Source organism: Entelurus aequoreus, linkage group LG12 (genome assembly GCF_033978785.1).
Source record: "Entelurus aequoreus isolate RoL-2023_Sb linkage group LG12, RoL_Eaeq_v1.1, whole genome shotgun sequence".
Classification (NCBI taxonomy): domain Eukaryota; kingdom Metazoa; phylum Chordata; class Actinopteri; order Syngnathiformes; family Syngnathidae; genus Entelurus; species Entelurus aequoreus.
The window spans coordinates 18003794-18020346 of NC_084742.1; the positions used below are offsets into that span (position 1 = coordinate 18003794).

The 16553-nt window shown below is 40.8% G+C and overlaps 2 protein-coding genes across 21 annotated transcripts in view; one reads left to right on the top strand and one right to left on the bottom strand.

Annotated features, from left to right (window-relative positions):
• Window positions 1-3173: 3173 nt before the first annotated feature.
• On the top strand, window positions 3174-7188 carry sde2 (SDE2 telomere maintenance homolog (S. pombe)). The gene is made up of 8 exons (XM_062066834.1): window positions 3174-3345; window positions 5054-5171; window positions 5244-5355; window positions 5514-5683; window positions 5765-5879; window positions 5946-6062; window positions 6127-6664; window positions 6742-7188. Exons 1-8 carry the CDS (start codon window positions 3241-3243, stop codon window positions 6976-6978), a joined length of 1512 nt encoding a protein of 503 aa, XP_061922818.1. The 5' UTR covers window positions 3174-3240; the 3' UTR covers window positions 6979-7188.
• A 1333-nt stretch (window positions 7189-8521) lies between these two features.
• The window catches only part of wnk1b (WNK lysine deficient protein kinase 1b), a 124189-nt gene continuing 116157 nt past the window's right edge, over window positions 8522-16553 (bottom strand). For 17 of the 20 annotated variants that reach the window (XM_062064960.1, XM_062064958.1, XM_062064946.1 and 14 more), the window contains 3 exons: window positions 15539-15690; window positions 15393-15449; window positions 8522-9928 (listed from right to left, as the gene is read on the bottom strand). In XM_062064960.1, the coding sequence (XP_061920944.1) occupies window positions 9545-9928; window positions 15393-15449; window positions 15539-15690 (593 nt within the window). In that variant the 3' untranslated portion in view covers window positions 8522-9544. Of the gene's footprint in view, window positions 9929-15392; window positions 15450-15538; window positions 15691-16553 lie in introns of those variants that run through there. The other 3 variants (XM_062064957.1, XM_062064956.1, XM_062064955.1) reach the window with 1 other exon arrangement.

Consider the following 16553-nt stretch of genomic DNA (forward strand, 5'->3'; position numbering starts at 1 on the left):
ATGTAAAAAGTCATGTAAAATAAACAACGGTGTGGGTAAAACAGTGGATTAAGGACAGCACACAAGCCTCAAAGTAGCTTTATGTGATCAATACCATGTATAACATAAACAGGAATATAATAACTGCTCCCGAACAGCAACGTTTCGTCAAGGCTATGCGTCTCGAAAGTACACAGAAGCATAAAACAAGCACGCCGTCCTTCACATATGGACGAAAGGTTCTCAAGTAGGTGTAAAAAATGTAAAGTGCACACAAACAAATGATTGAAGAACATGCAGGCAGGACGAAGTAAAAATACTCCGTCAGCATTTAACTTTTAAAACCCCCTCACTGCCCTCATCAGATCCTTTTACACAACAAACACATCATTATCCCTCCAGCTGACACATATTTGTCTTCAGTCATGTGAGACACACAGCACTGACTAGTTCATGTACAAACCCCGTTTCCATATGAGTTGGGAAATTGTGTTAGATGTAAATATAAACGGAATACAATGATTTTCAAATCATTGTATTCCGTGGCAAAGGTGGCAATAAATACTGATAAAGTTGAGGAATGCTCATCAAACACTTATTTGGAACATCCCACAGGTGAACAGGCAAATTGGGAACAGGTGGGTGCCATGATTGGGTATAAAAGTAGATTCCATGAAATGCTCAGTCATTCACAAACAAGGATGGGGCGAGGGTCATCACTTTGTCAACAAATGCGTGAGCAAATTGTTGAACAGTTTAAGAAAAACCTTTCTCAACCAGCTATTGCAAGGAATTTAGGGATTTCACCATCTACGGTCCGTAATATCATCAAAGGGTTCAGAGAATCTGGAGAAATCACTGCACGTAAGCAGCTAAGCCTGTGACCTTCGATCCCTCAGGCTGTACTGCATCAACAAGCGACATCAGTGTGTAAAGGATATCACCACATGGGCTCAGGAACACTTCAGAAACCCACTGTCAGTAACTACAGTTGGTCGCTACATCTGTAAGTGCAAGTTAAAACTCTCCTATGCAAGGCAAACTAGTGTTGTTAAAAGGAAAGGCCATGTAACACATTGGTGAACATGCCCTTTCCCAACTACTTTGGCACGAGTTGCAGCCATGAAATTCTAAGTTAATTATTATTTGCAAAAAAAAAAATTAAGTTTATGAGTTTGAACATCAAATATCTTGTCTTTGTAGTGCATTCAATTGAATATGGGTTGAAAAGGATTTGCAAATCATTGTATTCCGTTTGTATTTACATCTAACACAATTTCCCAACTCATATGGAAACGGGGTTTGTATGAATGAAATTATATTTGAAAAGACTGTATACCTTAGTACAGTAATCAACATATGCAATTTACTGAACTCAATATCAAAAACCATAAACGAACACATTTGATTGAAATGAGAAGCAAATCAATCAAATATATTAGTTTATGGAACAATTTTGACAGTGAAAAAATGCAAACAATCGTAATGGTGAAACGGTAAGACTTGGAGTAAATTATTGTTTCCATGTTTGTTTATTTTGTTGTATGTTATAAAATATGCATGTTATTAATATATAGTCGAGGTTTCTGCAGGTTTATCTGCTATAAAGTGCTCAATACCGGGGTAGAGCGGAATGTATGTTAGGTGAGGAAAAAACACAAGAGACTGTTTCGCAGGTTTCCCTGCTCGTCAGGGGATTTTATATATATTTTTAAGATGTATAAAATATATATTTTATGAAAATATATAAAATCCCCTAACGAGCAGGGAAACCTGCAAAACAGGCTTGTCGGGATGATATAGCCTCTTGTGTTTTTTCCTGACCTAACATATATAAATATATTTTATATATTTTTATAAAATCCCCTGACGAGCAGGGAAACCTGCGAAACAGGCTTGTCGGGATGATATAGCCTCTTGTGTTTTTTCCTGACCTAACATATATCAATATATTTTATATATTTTTATAAAATCCCCTGACGAGCAGGGAAACCTGCGAAACAGGCTTGTCGGGATGATATAGCCTCTTGTGTTTTTTTCCTGATCTAACATATATAAATATATTTTATATATTTTATAAAATCCCCTGACGAGCAGGGAAACCTGCAAAACAGGCTTGTCGGGATGATATAACCTCTTGTGTTTTTCCTGACCTAACATATATAAATATATTTTATATATTTTTATAAAATCCCCTGACGAGCAGGGAAACCTGCGAAACAGGCTTGTCAGGATGATATAGCCTCTTGTGTTTTTTCCTGACCTAACATATATGTTATTAATATATATATATATATATATATATATATATATATATATATATATATATATATATATATATATATATATATATATATATATATATATATATATATTTTAAATTTTATTATTATTATTTTTCTTTTTTAATTGAACAGCAAATGTTGTAACTGTATGGGGGAAGATATAAGTTTTACATATTTCTGCTCCTTTTCGCTCATTATTTAATTTAAATGTCATGTTGATTGTTTTTAGTTTTGCCTTCAATTAATGAAATTAAAAAAACAAAAAAAACTAACAAACGAACAAAAAGTTACTTCAAGTTTTGATGCTACCGTGTGGACAAAGACGGTAGTACAAATAACAAAACCCGTGAACCTGAATGCATGCATGTTCGAAATAAACTGAAACTGAACTGAACTGAACTGAATGAAGTTGACATAATGCAAATATTCAAATACCACCTCTGTGTGCCGTCATTTTTTTGTGCTGTTTTTAGTTCATTATTAAATACATTTACTGACCAGTGACGTCACACACATTCCACCTTTCACCAGGTCCCTCCTAAAAATGAGTAAAACGTTAAAAGTTAAAAACAATTGGCTGTATGGTGTGGAATTTTTTTTTTTTTTTTTTTTACACAAAATTGCTGTACATAAAAAAACGTAGCCTGTATGTTATTTTTACAGTTAAATGCTGGCAAGTAAGCGACTAGTTGTTTACTGTTGTGTTTTATAGTGTCCATAGATAGACATACATACATGTATCATGATTATTATTGTTAGTAATGCAAAGAAGATAGGTAGTAAAGATACCAAGCCCATATTAGACTCTCCGGTACAGTAGATGGCGGTATGCACCGTTTAGGTTATGGCTGCAACCCGCATTGAAACCAGAAGAAGAGAGAAAAAAAAAAGAAGAAGACGTAGCTTTTGCGCAATCGCTTCTTCCGGTGTGAGCGACAGTAGAAGACGAAGAAAGTTCCTAAGTTAGACAGCAATCATGGAGGTGTTTGTTTGTAGTCCTGGTCGATCCAAGTTTTCTAACTGTTTGTTTACAGAGGGTTCTGTTGTCAGAGATCTTCTGCTGCGTTTCGTCCAACAATTGGTAAGCGTTGACAAACACAACTGCTGCTAATACTACCGCTAGCGTGCTACGTTAGCTCAAGACCAATACACACTGCGTTATGTTTTCTTATAGGATTTGAAATCATTTGTTTTAAGTCCATTACCACTCTTTTGGACTATTTGCTTGAAAACATTTCATCATAAAAATATGAAACGTCTTAAACAAACAAAAAGTTGTATCTGTTCAACCATTTTATTGATTAATTTGTGGATTACATGACCTGCTGACAGACAATCTTCTAATCCACACACACGATTGTATACTATTTGACTCTGTTATATATATATATATATATATATATATATATATATATATATATATATATATATATATATATATATATATATATATATATATATATATATATATATATATGTGTGTGTATGTATTAAGGGTGTAAGGGTACACACAAATCATTTTCGGTACAGTAAGAAAACAAGAAAATATACATTTCCTGGTTATTTATTTACCAAAATTTGTAAACAATGGCTTCAAAATAGCTCTGTGTGTGATGGATGTGAGCCACCACTAGGCTGATCAGTGCAACAGCAGGCAGTCATGAGTGCTAAGCATAACAATAACATACATATACAAACAGGGTCGACTGCCAGGGTTAATGCAGTCAACATATATAAAATAAAAACTAAATAAGATAAGGCTCAGAATTGGTTTCTTAACAAAACCTTTCTACATATAAAGTGCAACATTAAACTGCTTCAAGTTGTTGCTCAGATTAAATAAAATGACAAAACTTTTCTTCTACATACAAAAAGTGCAACATTAAACAGTTTCAAATCAACTCAGCCTCAGATTAACTTTTCTCCCCCCAGCCTTAACCCTGGTGACTTTCACTCAATTTTCATGTTTTTTGCCAGAAAAATCAGTTTATCCACATTATCTGCAGAAAGAGCAGACATGCTTGCAGTTAAAATGTCTCCAGCTGTGGAAAATACCCTTTCACTGGGCACAGAGGTAGCATGTATGGCGAGGTAGTGCCTGGCTAACTTTGCAGTAAGTGGATATATGGGCTCATTGTTCTTCCACCATAGAAGTTGGTCAAAATCTAGTTTTTAATGCAATATGGTCTTAAATCTGCTGCTATAAAAACACCAACGGCATTTGTTATTGCTTTAGCCCTGCATGACTCGCCGAGGGGAAGCTCCTTGAATGCGGTGGGAGCTGTGTTTGTTCGTCTTTCTCTTCGTTGAAGCGATGTTATCCATTGTTGTATTGCACCGCGAAGCCGAAATGTTCCCAAACGGGAGATCTTAACGAGGCAGGAGGGTCTTCCAGCTCTGGCTTTTGTATGTTGAAGTAGCCCAGTCGTTGCTAGCATGCCGTGTGTTGTGCCTCAGTGTGCATTGTTTACACAACGTGCGGTGCGCTACTTAATATGTCCGTGTGGAAACTTGTTCGGTACACCTCCGAACCGAACCCTCCGTACCGAAACGGTTCAATTTCAAATACACGTACCGTTACACCCTTAATAAATATATATATATATCTCAAAAGTGTCAGACTGTTGTCATTTTGTAGACTGTATTGATATTAAAAATTACAAGATGGAAGTGCAGAAACAAACACTTTTGTATCTACAGACAATTGCACTTGTCAAGAGACGATTGGCAGCCCTACCTTTACACAATGATTATCTGTATGACTGACACTGTCATATGATTTTGTTCAGGAGGCGTCGCCACATGACCTGTACGTCAGCAAAGATGGACGTCTGGCCAGCCTGGATGATCACCTGCAGGGCGGAGCTGTCTATCATTTGCAGCCGCGCCTCCTCGGAGGGAAGGGAGGTCAGTGTTGGCAAGAAGGGAACTCCCAGCATTGGGGCTTATCTGAATGACCTTCTTGTGTGGTGTGTTCAGGGTTCGGTTCCATGCTGCGAGCTCTTGGCGCTCAGATCGAGAAGACGACCAATCGCGAGGCCTGCAGAGATCTGAGCGGACGACGCCTGCGAGACGTCAACCATGAGAATGAGTGCGTTATCTTAACAAGCTGTTGATAGCATAATCCAAGATGGCTGCTGCCCAGTGTTGTTTATTTTTGCTTTACACAAACATGGCGGAAGGCAAATCATTTGATGGCCACTGATGAACGTACTTTGGAACAAGGTGTTATTTGCGTGTGTGCGGCAGGATGGCTGATTGGCTGAAGAAGCAGACGGAGCGCGAGGCGGAGAAGGAGCAGCGTCGTCTGGAGCGTCTGCAGCGGAAGCTGCTGGAACCCAAACATCAGTTCAGCGACGCCTCCTACGAGCAGCAGTGTCACGACTTATCCGAGCGACTCGAGGACTCGGTGCTCAAAGGTCAGTCTCGCTGTTCAAAACACACACACACACACACACGCACACACACACACACACACACACTGATTGGCATACGTACAGGTCTGCAGGCAGCGTCCATCCCCGAGGTGAGCGCCCAAGTTTCTCCAAAGAGAAAAGCCTCCAGTCAGAGTGAGCCGCCAATCAAAAAGCAGAAGAAAATGGGGGCGTGTTTTTGGTGAGTGTCACGGAAAACGCACGTCCTCATGCACGTGTGGCTCTACAGCTGTTGTCTTGGCAACAGGAGTGGTTTTGACGAGCTGATGAGCTCAGAGGAGGAAGACGATTCTCCATCCACCTCCACCTGTGAAGCTGCCGCTACCATGACAACACAGTGGGCGGAGCCAGGGCCGAGCTGCAGGTAGACGTCTTTTTGTTTGTCTGAAAATGGACAGCTTGTCATCAGTTGCGTTTGTTGTGGTCAGCTTGGTGGCCACGCCCCCTCAAGAAGCCGTCAAGGCGCAGAGGGCCATGCCTCCTAAGGAGGAAGCCAGGGCGCACAAGGCCACGCCCCCTAACGAGGAAGCCGGGGCGCACGAGGCCACGCCCCCTAAAGAGGAAGCCGGGGCGCACAAGACCACGCCGCCTAAAAAGGAACCCGAGGTGCAGAAGGCCACGTCCCCTGAAGAGGAAGCTGAGGCACAGAAGGCCACACCCCCTAAAGAGGAAGCTGAGGCGCAGAAGGCCACACCCCCTATAGAGGAAGCTGAGGCGCAAAAGGCCACACCCCCTAAAGAGGAAGCTGAGGCGCAGAAGGCCACACCCCCTGAAGAGGAAGCTGAGATGCAGAAGGCCACACCCCCTGAAGAGGAAGCTGAGATGCAGAAGGCCACACCCCTTAAAGAGGAAGCCGAGGCGCAAAAGGCCACGCCCCCTAAAGAAGAAGCGGAGGCGCAGAGGGTCACGCCCCCTCAAGTAGAAGCAGAGGCGCAGAAGGCGTCCTGCCGCTCACCTGAGCCACAGGTAAGAATTCCATCCCCTCGTGACGATCACATGACATGACCTCACTGCTTGTGATGTGACTAATGTGCAACCCGCAGCCTGGGGAAGATGCTGATGGAGGCGCGGTGACCGTCAGCGTGTCATCAGCCACGTGTGTTCAACAGTTGGAACGTTTGGGTCTGGAGGTTCTCAAACAAGAACTGATGCGTCGAGGAGTGAAGTGCGGCGGGACGCTGAGCGAGCGTGCGGCTCGCCTCTTCGTCGTAAGAAATCTGCAGGTGGACCAGATCGACCCGACGCTGCTCGCCAAGCCTGCCAAGTCCAAGAGGAAATGAAGACCGGTGGAACAGAAAAGGAAGCCTTTTTATTTTTTGTGTACCTTTTTACCTCACTTTTTTTAGACTTCGGCTCGTCCAGCTCCTTAAAACATTGAACGTCCCCGACATTCACCGCCACCTCAGATGTTGACGTCATCTTTGGGGTGCTTCAACACTGCCAGTGAAACACATCCACTCTTCAATAAACTTGTAAACAAAGCTTAAGGTGTGCTTTTATTTTGAAGGAAGCTGTACTCACCCTTCCAATAGAATATAACTTTGTCATCGCTCTTAAAAAAAAAAAGACAACCAAATTAGTTTTCAGTACAACCTGTCCAAGAACGGGTATACAGAACAGTAAGACTGATGGGCTGCCACAAGAGTGACACCCTGTAAAAAAGGTAAGGAGAGGGGAGGGGGAAAAGCAACTCCTAAGTTTGAGACCACAAAAAACACCAACTTTTATTCATAAATTTTCATTTTTTACAAGTAACAAATGTATTTATTTGATATGAAGCTCAGAAAACGTTCCTATAATGTGTGCAGAGTGTGCATTATACAAACATTTTTATTTAAGTGTCTGTCTATCTGTGTTGGCCCTGCGATGAGGTGGCGACTTGTCCAGGGTGTACCCCGCCTTCTGCCCGATTGTAGCTGAGATAGGCTCCAGTGCCCCCCGTGACCCCAAAAGGGATAAGCGGTAGAAAATGGATGGATGGAGGGATATTTTATATTTGTTATCAAAATTGTTTTGTTTTGTTTTTTCACATACTGCAATTTGGCGTCCCCTCCAAAGAATGGCGCCCAAGGTTCTGGCCTGGTTCGCCTGGCGGGGAAAAAAAAAAAGTTTTAGAAATCAACTTCCAGCAATTCATTGAAACAACTTTTATTCATTAATTTTCATTTTTTACAAGTAACAAATGTATTTATTTGATATGAAGCTCAGAAAACGTTCCAATAATGTGTACAGAGTGTGCATTATACAAACATTTTTATTTAAGTGTCTGTCTATCTGTGTTGGCCCTGCGATGAGGTGGCGACTTGTCCAGGGTGTACCCCGCCTTCTGCCCGATTGTAGCTGAGATAGGCTCCAGTGCCCCCCGTGACCCCAAAAGGGATAAGTGGTAGAAAATGGATGGATGGAGGGATATTTTATATTGTTATCAAAATTGTTTTGTTCTGTTTTTTCACATACTGCAATTTGGCGTCCCCTCCAAAGAATGGCGCCCAAGGTTCTGGCCTGGTTCGCCTGGCGGGGAAAAAAAAAAAAGTTTTAGAAATCAACTTCCAGCAATTCATTGAAACAACTTTTATTCATGAATTTTCATTTTTTTTTACAAATAAAGTAACAAATGTATTTATTTGATATGAAACTCTGAAAACGTTCCAATTATGTGTACAGAGTGTGCATTATACAAACATTTTTATTTACGTATTTTATATAGTTATCAAAATTGTTTTGTATTTGTACATTCTGCAATTTGGCGCCCCTTCCAAAGAATGGCGCCCAAGGGAAAAAAAATAACCCAAAAAGTTCTAGAAATCAACTTCCAGCAATTCATTGAAACAAACTTTTATTCATTAATTTTCATTTTTTACAAATAAAGTAACAAATGTATTTATTTAAAATGAAGCTCTGAACACTACTTAGTGCAACACATGAAGCGATAAAGGCTGCTGATGAGACCTCAAGTGCGTTTTGTGTCAAAGAGAAGAAACCAGAGTTCAATAAAACAGCAGATAAAACAACATAAAACTTGTCAACCATCAACAATTCTGTGCTTGAATATCGAACACTGGTAAATGTATTTTTGAAAGGGGTTTGCAGGATTTGAACACTTTTTAGGAAAAAAAAAGTGACTTTATGAGAATGTGAGCTAATGCTAACAGAAGTTTTCACAGTACGCAGCACAAGTGGGTGAACGTATAAAAATAAAAGGCATCACAGTACAGAAGTAAGTTAACAATCTAAATCTCTGGTGGTCCTCGTGTGCTTCTCCAGTGTTTTAGCTCTGGGAGGAAATTGCAAATGCGGAAGTAAGCAAGGCACTAGAAAGTGAAAACTTTGTACATTCACATTCATCTAACAGAGCAATCATTAAAGTGTCTTCTATGTAAGAATACTGTAATAGCTAGCATTAGTTTGTAGTCCATTAAGGCCTATCTTCTTGTTGTCGTCCACAATAATCACAGTGTTGTTTGTCTCTCAATAAGCTTGATAAAAAAAAGGATAGAAAGTACGAGTTGTTACGAAAAGGCCACTTTTTGGACATTCATGTTCATTGTGATGTTATTGCTTTGTGCGCAGGAAAGGGGCCTCCTTGTTGACGTTCTGTCTGCATCAAGTACTTCTATTTACGCCAGAAAACCCAAATTCTGACCTGGCTGCGCCTCCTAAAGTCCAAACACACATTGCACTTTGTCGCGTTTAAATCTGGAAAGGTGAAGATGTGTTTCACTCTTTGGCCTTTTTTTTGGCAAACAGGATCTTCACACACAGACAGAAGAAAAGGTAAGATGAGTCACTCGCACTCCTAATCCTCCTCTTCATCATATCCAGCCCGGTCAGGGAAAAGGTCAAAGCCTACGTGGTCCTCATGTTCGGTCCCCCCGGGCTGCTGACCGACTTCTGCAGAGCGCTGCTCATGGCGAACGTGTGACCCCCAGTGGAGGCGGGCTGAGGCCCGAGCGTCTGCGAGGTGCTGACCAGCAGGGGAGCCCCGACAAGAGGAGCAGAGAGCCTGTGGGCGGGTCCAGACCACTGAGCCGTGTAGGAGGGAGCGGGCGCATACGGGATGAAGTGGGGGGCGGCGGGAGAGGTGGGGGCTTGGTACAGTGCGCTCTTGCCGGCAGCCAAAGAGGTAGTGGACGTGGGGTTGGTCGTCGGGTTGGATGAGGGGTGGGCGGAGCCAGCGAGTAGCTGACTCGGTGCAGAGTACTTCCTGCCCAGGCTGGTCGACTGGATCGCCTGCAAAGATGATTGATTAGTCTGATTGATTTTCTCCACATGATTTATTGTTTCTTTTCATTATCAATTCTACACAATTAAACATTCATTTTAAGAAGAAAGTACAGTATTAATTAAAAAAAAGGACTGGAATAACTTCATTAAAATGTATTGTATTATTATGATTATTTAACTACCTTTGATTGGTGTAAATATTTCATGACATTTCCGATTATTTAATGGCATTTTAAATGATTTACAGCATTTTATTTCATGCTTGTTTGAATACAAGGAGCTAATTAATGAATTGATATGTGAAACCATTTTAGTACATGAATAAATCCAATTATGAAATAAGAAGTCTATAATTTAAACAAAACATATTACAAAAAAACATTTCACTATGTTGAAACACACAACTATATTAATAATAAAAATAAGACTGATACATTAGCATATATATCAGGGGTGGGCAATTAATTTTTACCGGGGGCCGCATGAGCTACCCGAGCACTGCTGGAGGGCCACATCGACAATATTTCAATTAAATTTTGCTCAATATTATTTTTGATATATACCGTAAGATAAATAATAATAATAATAATAATAATAGTAATACTTCAACATAGTGTGTGTAACAGCATTCCATGACTAATATATATAAATTAACATTAATAATAAATGACAGTAAAATAAGCACACGTATGACTGAGGAGTCATAGTGTAACTTTGTGTGGTGTTTGAGTTGTCCGACTTTTTGTGTGGCCTTAAACACACCAGTGGTTTAGTGCTATGCGTGTTGGTGACAGATGACAAGTTGGTTTTGGCCTGGTTTGTACGGCAGAAAATGACTAGTTTTTCGAGATAGAAGTGTTTTACTCATGTTTTTGGTGTGGTTATGTCCGAATATAAACAGTTTTGTTCAATAAAGTGATCGATATAATTCCTGTCCTCGAAGCATCTCGATAGACGTTACAATAATTGAACGGTGTTCAATTGAACGGTGTTGACGAACACCGTTAGGGCCGCTTGTTGTCACTGTCACTCAGAGTTGCATTGCAAAATTACATTGAATAAATATGTTTATTTTGTTTAGAATTCAGATGGGATTTGATTTGGTGCGCGGCATATACTTGCTGCGCGCAGCGGACGCTTGAGCAGTGCGCAATTGCGCAGGCACGCACCTTAGGTGAGGGGACGTTGCTTTGCAGTTCATGTGTTGTTGAAAACACGGCATTCCTCATCAACTTTTCTCTTTTTGGCGTCTCGGGTGTAAACCGTGCATCACTTGTCGCTGCATGTGCACCTTCACTCGCAGGTTACACACGGACACACGCCCATAAATAATACTTTTCAAAATAAAAGCAGCACAGTTGTATTGCGCGCAGGACATAGATGTTTTTTCAACTTTATTTTGTAATTGCAGTTGTTCACATTCACTCACAATCACGCATACGTCCACACGGAAGTAATACAAATAACGATTTTCAAAACAAAAGCAGCACCGTTGTATTGCACACTCGACATAGATACTTTTTAAAATTTATTTTGTAATTTATAATTGGCCTCACGCGGGCCGGACAGGGACGCACAAAGGGCCGGATGCGGCCCGCGGGCCGCAGAATGCCCAGGTCTGATATATATCATGACCTTTTAAATTATTTAAAGTGTGTACCCCATCTTCCGCCCAAATGCAGCTGGGCTAGGCTCCAGCACCCGCCCCGAGAGGGACAAGTGGTAGAAAATGGATGGCAGGAATATCATTTTCATAGTTTTTATTTATTTCAAAGCCAATCCAACTCTATTTTAATAACACCATTTAAAAACAGCAGTTACTGACCAAAGCAATTACCAGGAGTAAAACAAGTTAATGATAAAAAATAAAAGATGGAAACGCGCATAAAACAACTAAAATATACAGTACAGGGTTAAATAATGAATACAATGTTGATTAATACTAAAACAACACTTCTGAACATTAATAGTATATTTATTACTTAAATTGCACAATAAAAAAATAAATACAAAATCACAACAATGTATTTTATAACATATACTATAATATAACACATTGAATTTCAGTTATTTAAGCCATGGCCAAATATATTTATGGTATATATTTCATGACTTATTTATTTATTGAATGGCTTTTTTTATATTTATATGGCAATTAGATGGTTAAATAGTATTCAAATCAAGATTACTTGTATTTAATCCTCAATACCTGCACCAAACCTATTAATCATGTTCACTGTTTTGATTTGGACCCCACACTAGATGGACTACAATCAATGGCGCCCTCTGCTGGTTTCTATGTAGTAGTGAACGCCAGGAAATGTGCCCAGGACACAATAAAGCATTGAGAGACTTTTACTAGTAGGTTGCACAGCAGGGGTCTCAAACTCAATTTACCTGGGGGCCACTGGATGCAGAAACTGGGTGAGGCTGGGCCGCAAGAAAAGATTTCTTTAAAAAAATCTAACATGCACTTTTTAATGAATTCACCTTCTTGGATTGGCTTTCCCGCCCTAACAACACGGTTGCCAACCCTCCCGATTTTTCCGGGAGACTCACGAATTTCAGTGCCCCTCCCGACAATCTCCCGGGGCAACCATTCTCCCGAATTTGTCCCGATTTTCACCCGGACAACAATATTAAGGGCGTGCGGTGATAGCACTGCCTTTAACGTCCTCTACAACCTGTCATCGCGTCCGCTTTTTCACCATACAAACAGCGTGCCGGCCCAGTCATATGTTGTATGCGGCTTCTGCATACACACGTAAGTGACTGCAAGACATACTTGATCAACAGCCATACAGGTCACACGCAGGGTGGCTGTATAAACAACTTTAACACTGTTACAAATATGCGCCACACTGTGAACCCACATCAAACAAGAATGACAAACACATTTCTGGAGAACATCCGCACCGTAACACAACATAAACACAGCAGAACAAATACCCAGAACACCATGCAGCCGTAACTCTTCCGGGCTACAATATACACCACCTCAACCGACGCATGGAGGGGTGGTTAAAGTGTGGGGTTAGGCGGGCGGGGTTTGGTGGTAGCGGGTGTGTATATTGTGTCCCGGAAGAGATAGGGCTGCATGGGATTCTGGGTATTTGTTCTGTTGTGAATTTCCCCAGGGATCAATAAAGTACTTTCTATTCTATTCTATTTATGTCGTGTTACGGTGCGGATGTTCTCCCGAAATGTGTTTGTCATTCTTGTTTGATGTGGGTTCACAGTGTGGCGCATATTTGTAACAGTGATAAAGTTGTTTATACGGTCATCCTCAGTGTGACCTGTATGGCTGTTGATCAAGTATGTCTTGCAGTCACTTGCAAGTGTGTACAGAAGCCAAATACAACATATGACTGGGCTGGCATGCTTGTACAGCCCTTACCTTTGGGCTGATACCTAGGGCGACTGTGTTGACCAGTTTGACGCGTGTAAATGATAGAATATCCAGTACTGTGGAAATGTGTTTGGATATGACAATCCGTTTATTCCAAACTATCTAAATTAAATCAAATGTAGGTTTTATAACATAAAGTATGCTGACCTTGAATGTCTCATTATTACAGCATTGTCACGGCACGACACGGTCAAAAACTGTTTGTCCTCCAATTGCCCTCCCATGCTCACACCCGAACCCAATTTAAGGAGGCTACCATGGTAACCGCACCATAGCAACAGTCCCCTCCCTGTCAACACTTCCTGGTTCTTAACAGGAAGTGGGCGGAGCAATCTGACGAAAAGGAAATTCAACATGCTGAACCCAACAATCAATTAGAGAAAATAAAATAAAAACAATATAAACAAATAAGGAATTTTGGCTCCAACAATGCTGTTTGTACAGGCTGTAGAGGGCGCTAAAAGCAGTGCCATCACGGCACGCCCTTAAAGGCCTACTGAAATGAATTTTTTTTATTTAAACGGGGATAGCAGATCTATTCTATGTGTCATACTTGATCATTTCGCGATATTGCCATATTTTTGCTGAAAGGATTTAGTATAGAACAACGACGATAAAGATTGCAACTTTTGGTATCTGATAAAAAAAAGGCTTGCCCCTACCGGAAGTAGCGTGACGTAGTCAGTTGAACATATACGCAAAGTTCCCTATTGTTTACAATGATGGCCGCATGAAGTGAGAGAGATTCGGACCGAGAAAGCGACAATTTCCCCATTAATTTGAGCGAGGATGAAAGATTTGTGGATGAGTAAAGTGCAAGTGAAGGACTAGTGGGGAGTTGAAGCTATTCAGATAGGGAAGATGCTGTGAGAGCCGGGGGTGACCTGATATTCAGCTGGGAATGACTACAACAGTAAATAAACACAAGACATATATATACTCTATTAGCCACAACACAACCAGGCTTATATTTAATATGCCACAAATTAATCCTGCATAAAAACACCTGCGTGTTTGTTACGCTAGCTCCTAGCTCCTCTGCTAGCTCCTAGCTCCATAGAACACGCCAATACAATTCAAACACCTGATCAACACACACAATCACTCAGCCCAAAAGACCGTTCACCTAACCCAAGGTTCATAAAGCTTATATATTTTTAAAAAGTTACGTACATACGCAAAAAAAAGTTGCGCACATACGGTCAAGCGATCAAATGTTTAGAAGCCAAAGCTGCATACTCACAGTAGCACGTCTGCGTCTTTGTCATCCAAATCAAAGTAATCCTGGTAAGAGTCTGTGTTGTCCCAGTTCTCTACAGGCGTCTGTGTATCGAAGTCAAAAGTCCTCCTGGTTAGAGTCTCTGTTATCCGAGTTCTTCCATCTTGACTGCATCTTTCGGGAATGTAAACAAAGAAGCGCCGGCTGTGTACTGTTGTGGCTGACTACGTTCGAAAAATACGTCCATTTCGCACCGACAACTTTCTTCTTTGCTTGCTCAGCTTCCTTCTCCATAATGCAATGAACATGATTGAAACAGATTCACGAACACAGATTTCCAGAATACTGTGGAATTATGAAATGAAAACAGAGCTTTTTCGTATTGGCTTCAATGTGGAAGGCATACCCGTGTTCCCCGGTCTACGTCACGCGCATACGTCATCCGCAGAGGCGTTTCGAACCGGAAGTTTAGCGGCAAATTTAAAATGTCACTTTATAAGTTAACCCGGCCGTATTGGCATGTGTTATAATGTTAAGATTTCATCATTGATATATAAACTATCAGACTGCGTGGTCGGTAGTAGTGGCTTTCAGTAGGCCTTTAATATTGTTGTTTGGGTGAAAATCGGCAGAAATTTGAGAGAATGTTTCAAAAATCGTGAGGGTTGGCAAGTATGACGCTGTCAAGCGCCATTCATATAAAACTTGCGGGCCGCACTAACATTACATTTTCATATTAAGGTGCGGGCCGCAAAATAACGTCTCGGCCCGCTGGCCGCGTGTCTGAGACCCCTGCAATAAAGCATAGTAATATGATATAAAATGTGTGTTTGGGGTGTTACCTCGTAGTTGTGTCCCTGCGCTGGCACCTGCTGCAGTTGCTTGGTGCTTTTCTTACCCTATAAGAAAAGCGTTAAATAAAAAGAAATAAACATTACTATCAACACTAAACAGCTTTTTTCCGTTCTGGGTTCAAAACAATTATGACCTGTGATAGGTTGATGGTGTCTCTGGCCCAGTTGTCCACCAGCTTATGAAGGTCATCTGTGAAGGTTCCTTTCCGCCGGTGGGGGGCGGACATGTTGACACTCTGAGAGCCGCCGGGACTCTGACCGCTTACTGTGTTGGTGCTGTTGGTCCCTGTGAGGACACGTCCAATCATTTCAATGAGGGATTATTCTAATGGCGAGATGGTGGGAACTAGATGGTGGTTTCCATGACAACAGATGCTCAGGTGTCTACTAGTTTAGCTCACAAGAGGCATGCCTGTGTTTTTCTCAGCTCATTATTGTTCTTGTACTGCACAAAGATAGACAATGTCTCAGAGGAGGAAGAGTAGAAGTTGTACTACTCGTAGTCATCGTAGTAGTAATCATAGTCGTAGTAGTTTTAGTAATAGTAGTAGTGGTATTCGTAGAGGAAGTTATAATCGTAGTAGTCATAGTTGTAGTAATAATAGCCATAGTTGTTGTAGTTGTAGTAATCATAGTCGTAGTCATTGTTGTAGTAGTAGTCATAGTCGTAGTAGTGAAAGTTATAATAGTAGTAGTCATAGTTGTTGTTGTAGTAGTTGTAATCATAGTCATATCAGTCATCGTTGTAGTAGTAGCCATAATCGTAGCAGTTGTAGTAATAGTAGAGGAAATTATAATCGTAGTAGTCATAGTTGTAGTATTAATAGCCGTAGTTGTAGTAATCATAGTCGTAGTCATTGTTGTAGTAGTAGTCGTAGTAGTGAAAGTTATAAAAGTAGTAGTCATAGTTGTTGTAGTAGTTGTAATTATAGTCATATCAGTCAGCGTTGTAGTAGTAGCCATAGTCATAGCAGTTGTAGTAATAGTAGTAGTAGTCATAGTGGAAGTTATAGTCATAGTAGTCATAATAGTAGTAGTCATAGTGGAAGTTATAGTCATAGTAGTCATAATAGTAGTGGTCATAGTGGTTGTAGTAATAGTCTTTGTAGTAGAAGTTATAATTGCAATAGTCATTGATGTCGTAGTTTT

Coding starts and splice junctions, on each gene's coding strand:
- sde2 (XM_062066834.1), top strand. CDS start 3,241: ATGGAGGTGTTTGTTTGTAGTCCTGGTCGATCCAAGTTTTCTAACTGT. Junction 5,684..5,764: donor CGAGGACTCGGTGCTCAAAG/GTCAGTCTCGCT, acceptor GCATACGTACAG/GTCTGCAGGCAGCGTCCATC. Junction 5,880..5,945: donor AAAATGGGGGCGTGTTTTTG/GTGAGTGTCACG, acceptor TCTTGGCAACAG/GAGTGGTTTTGACGAGCTGA.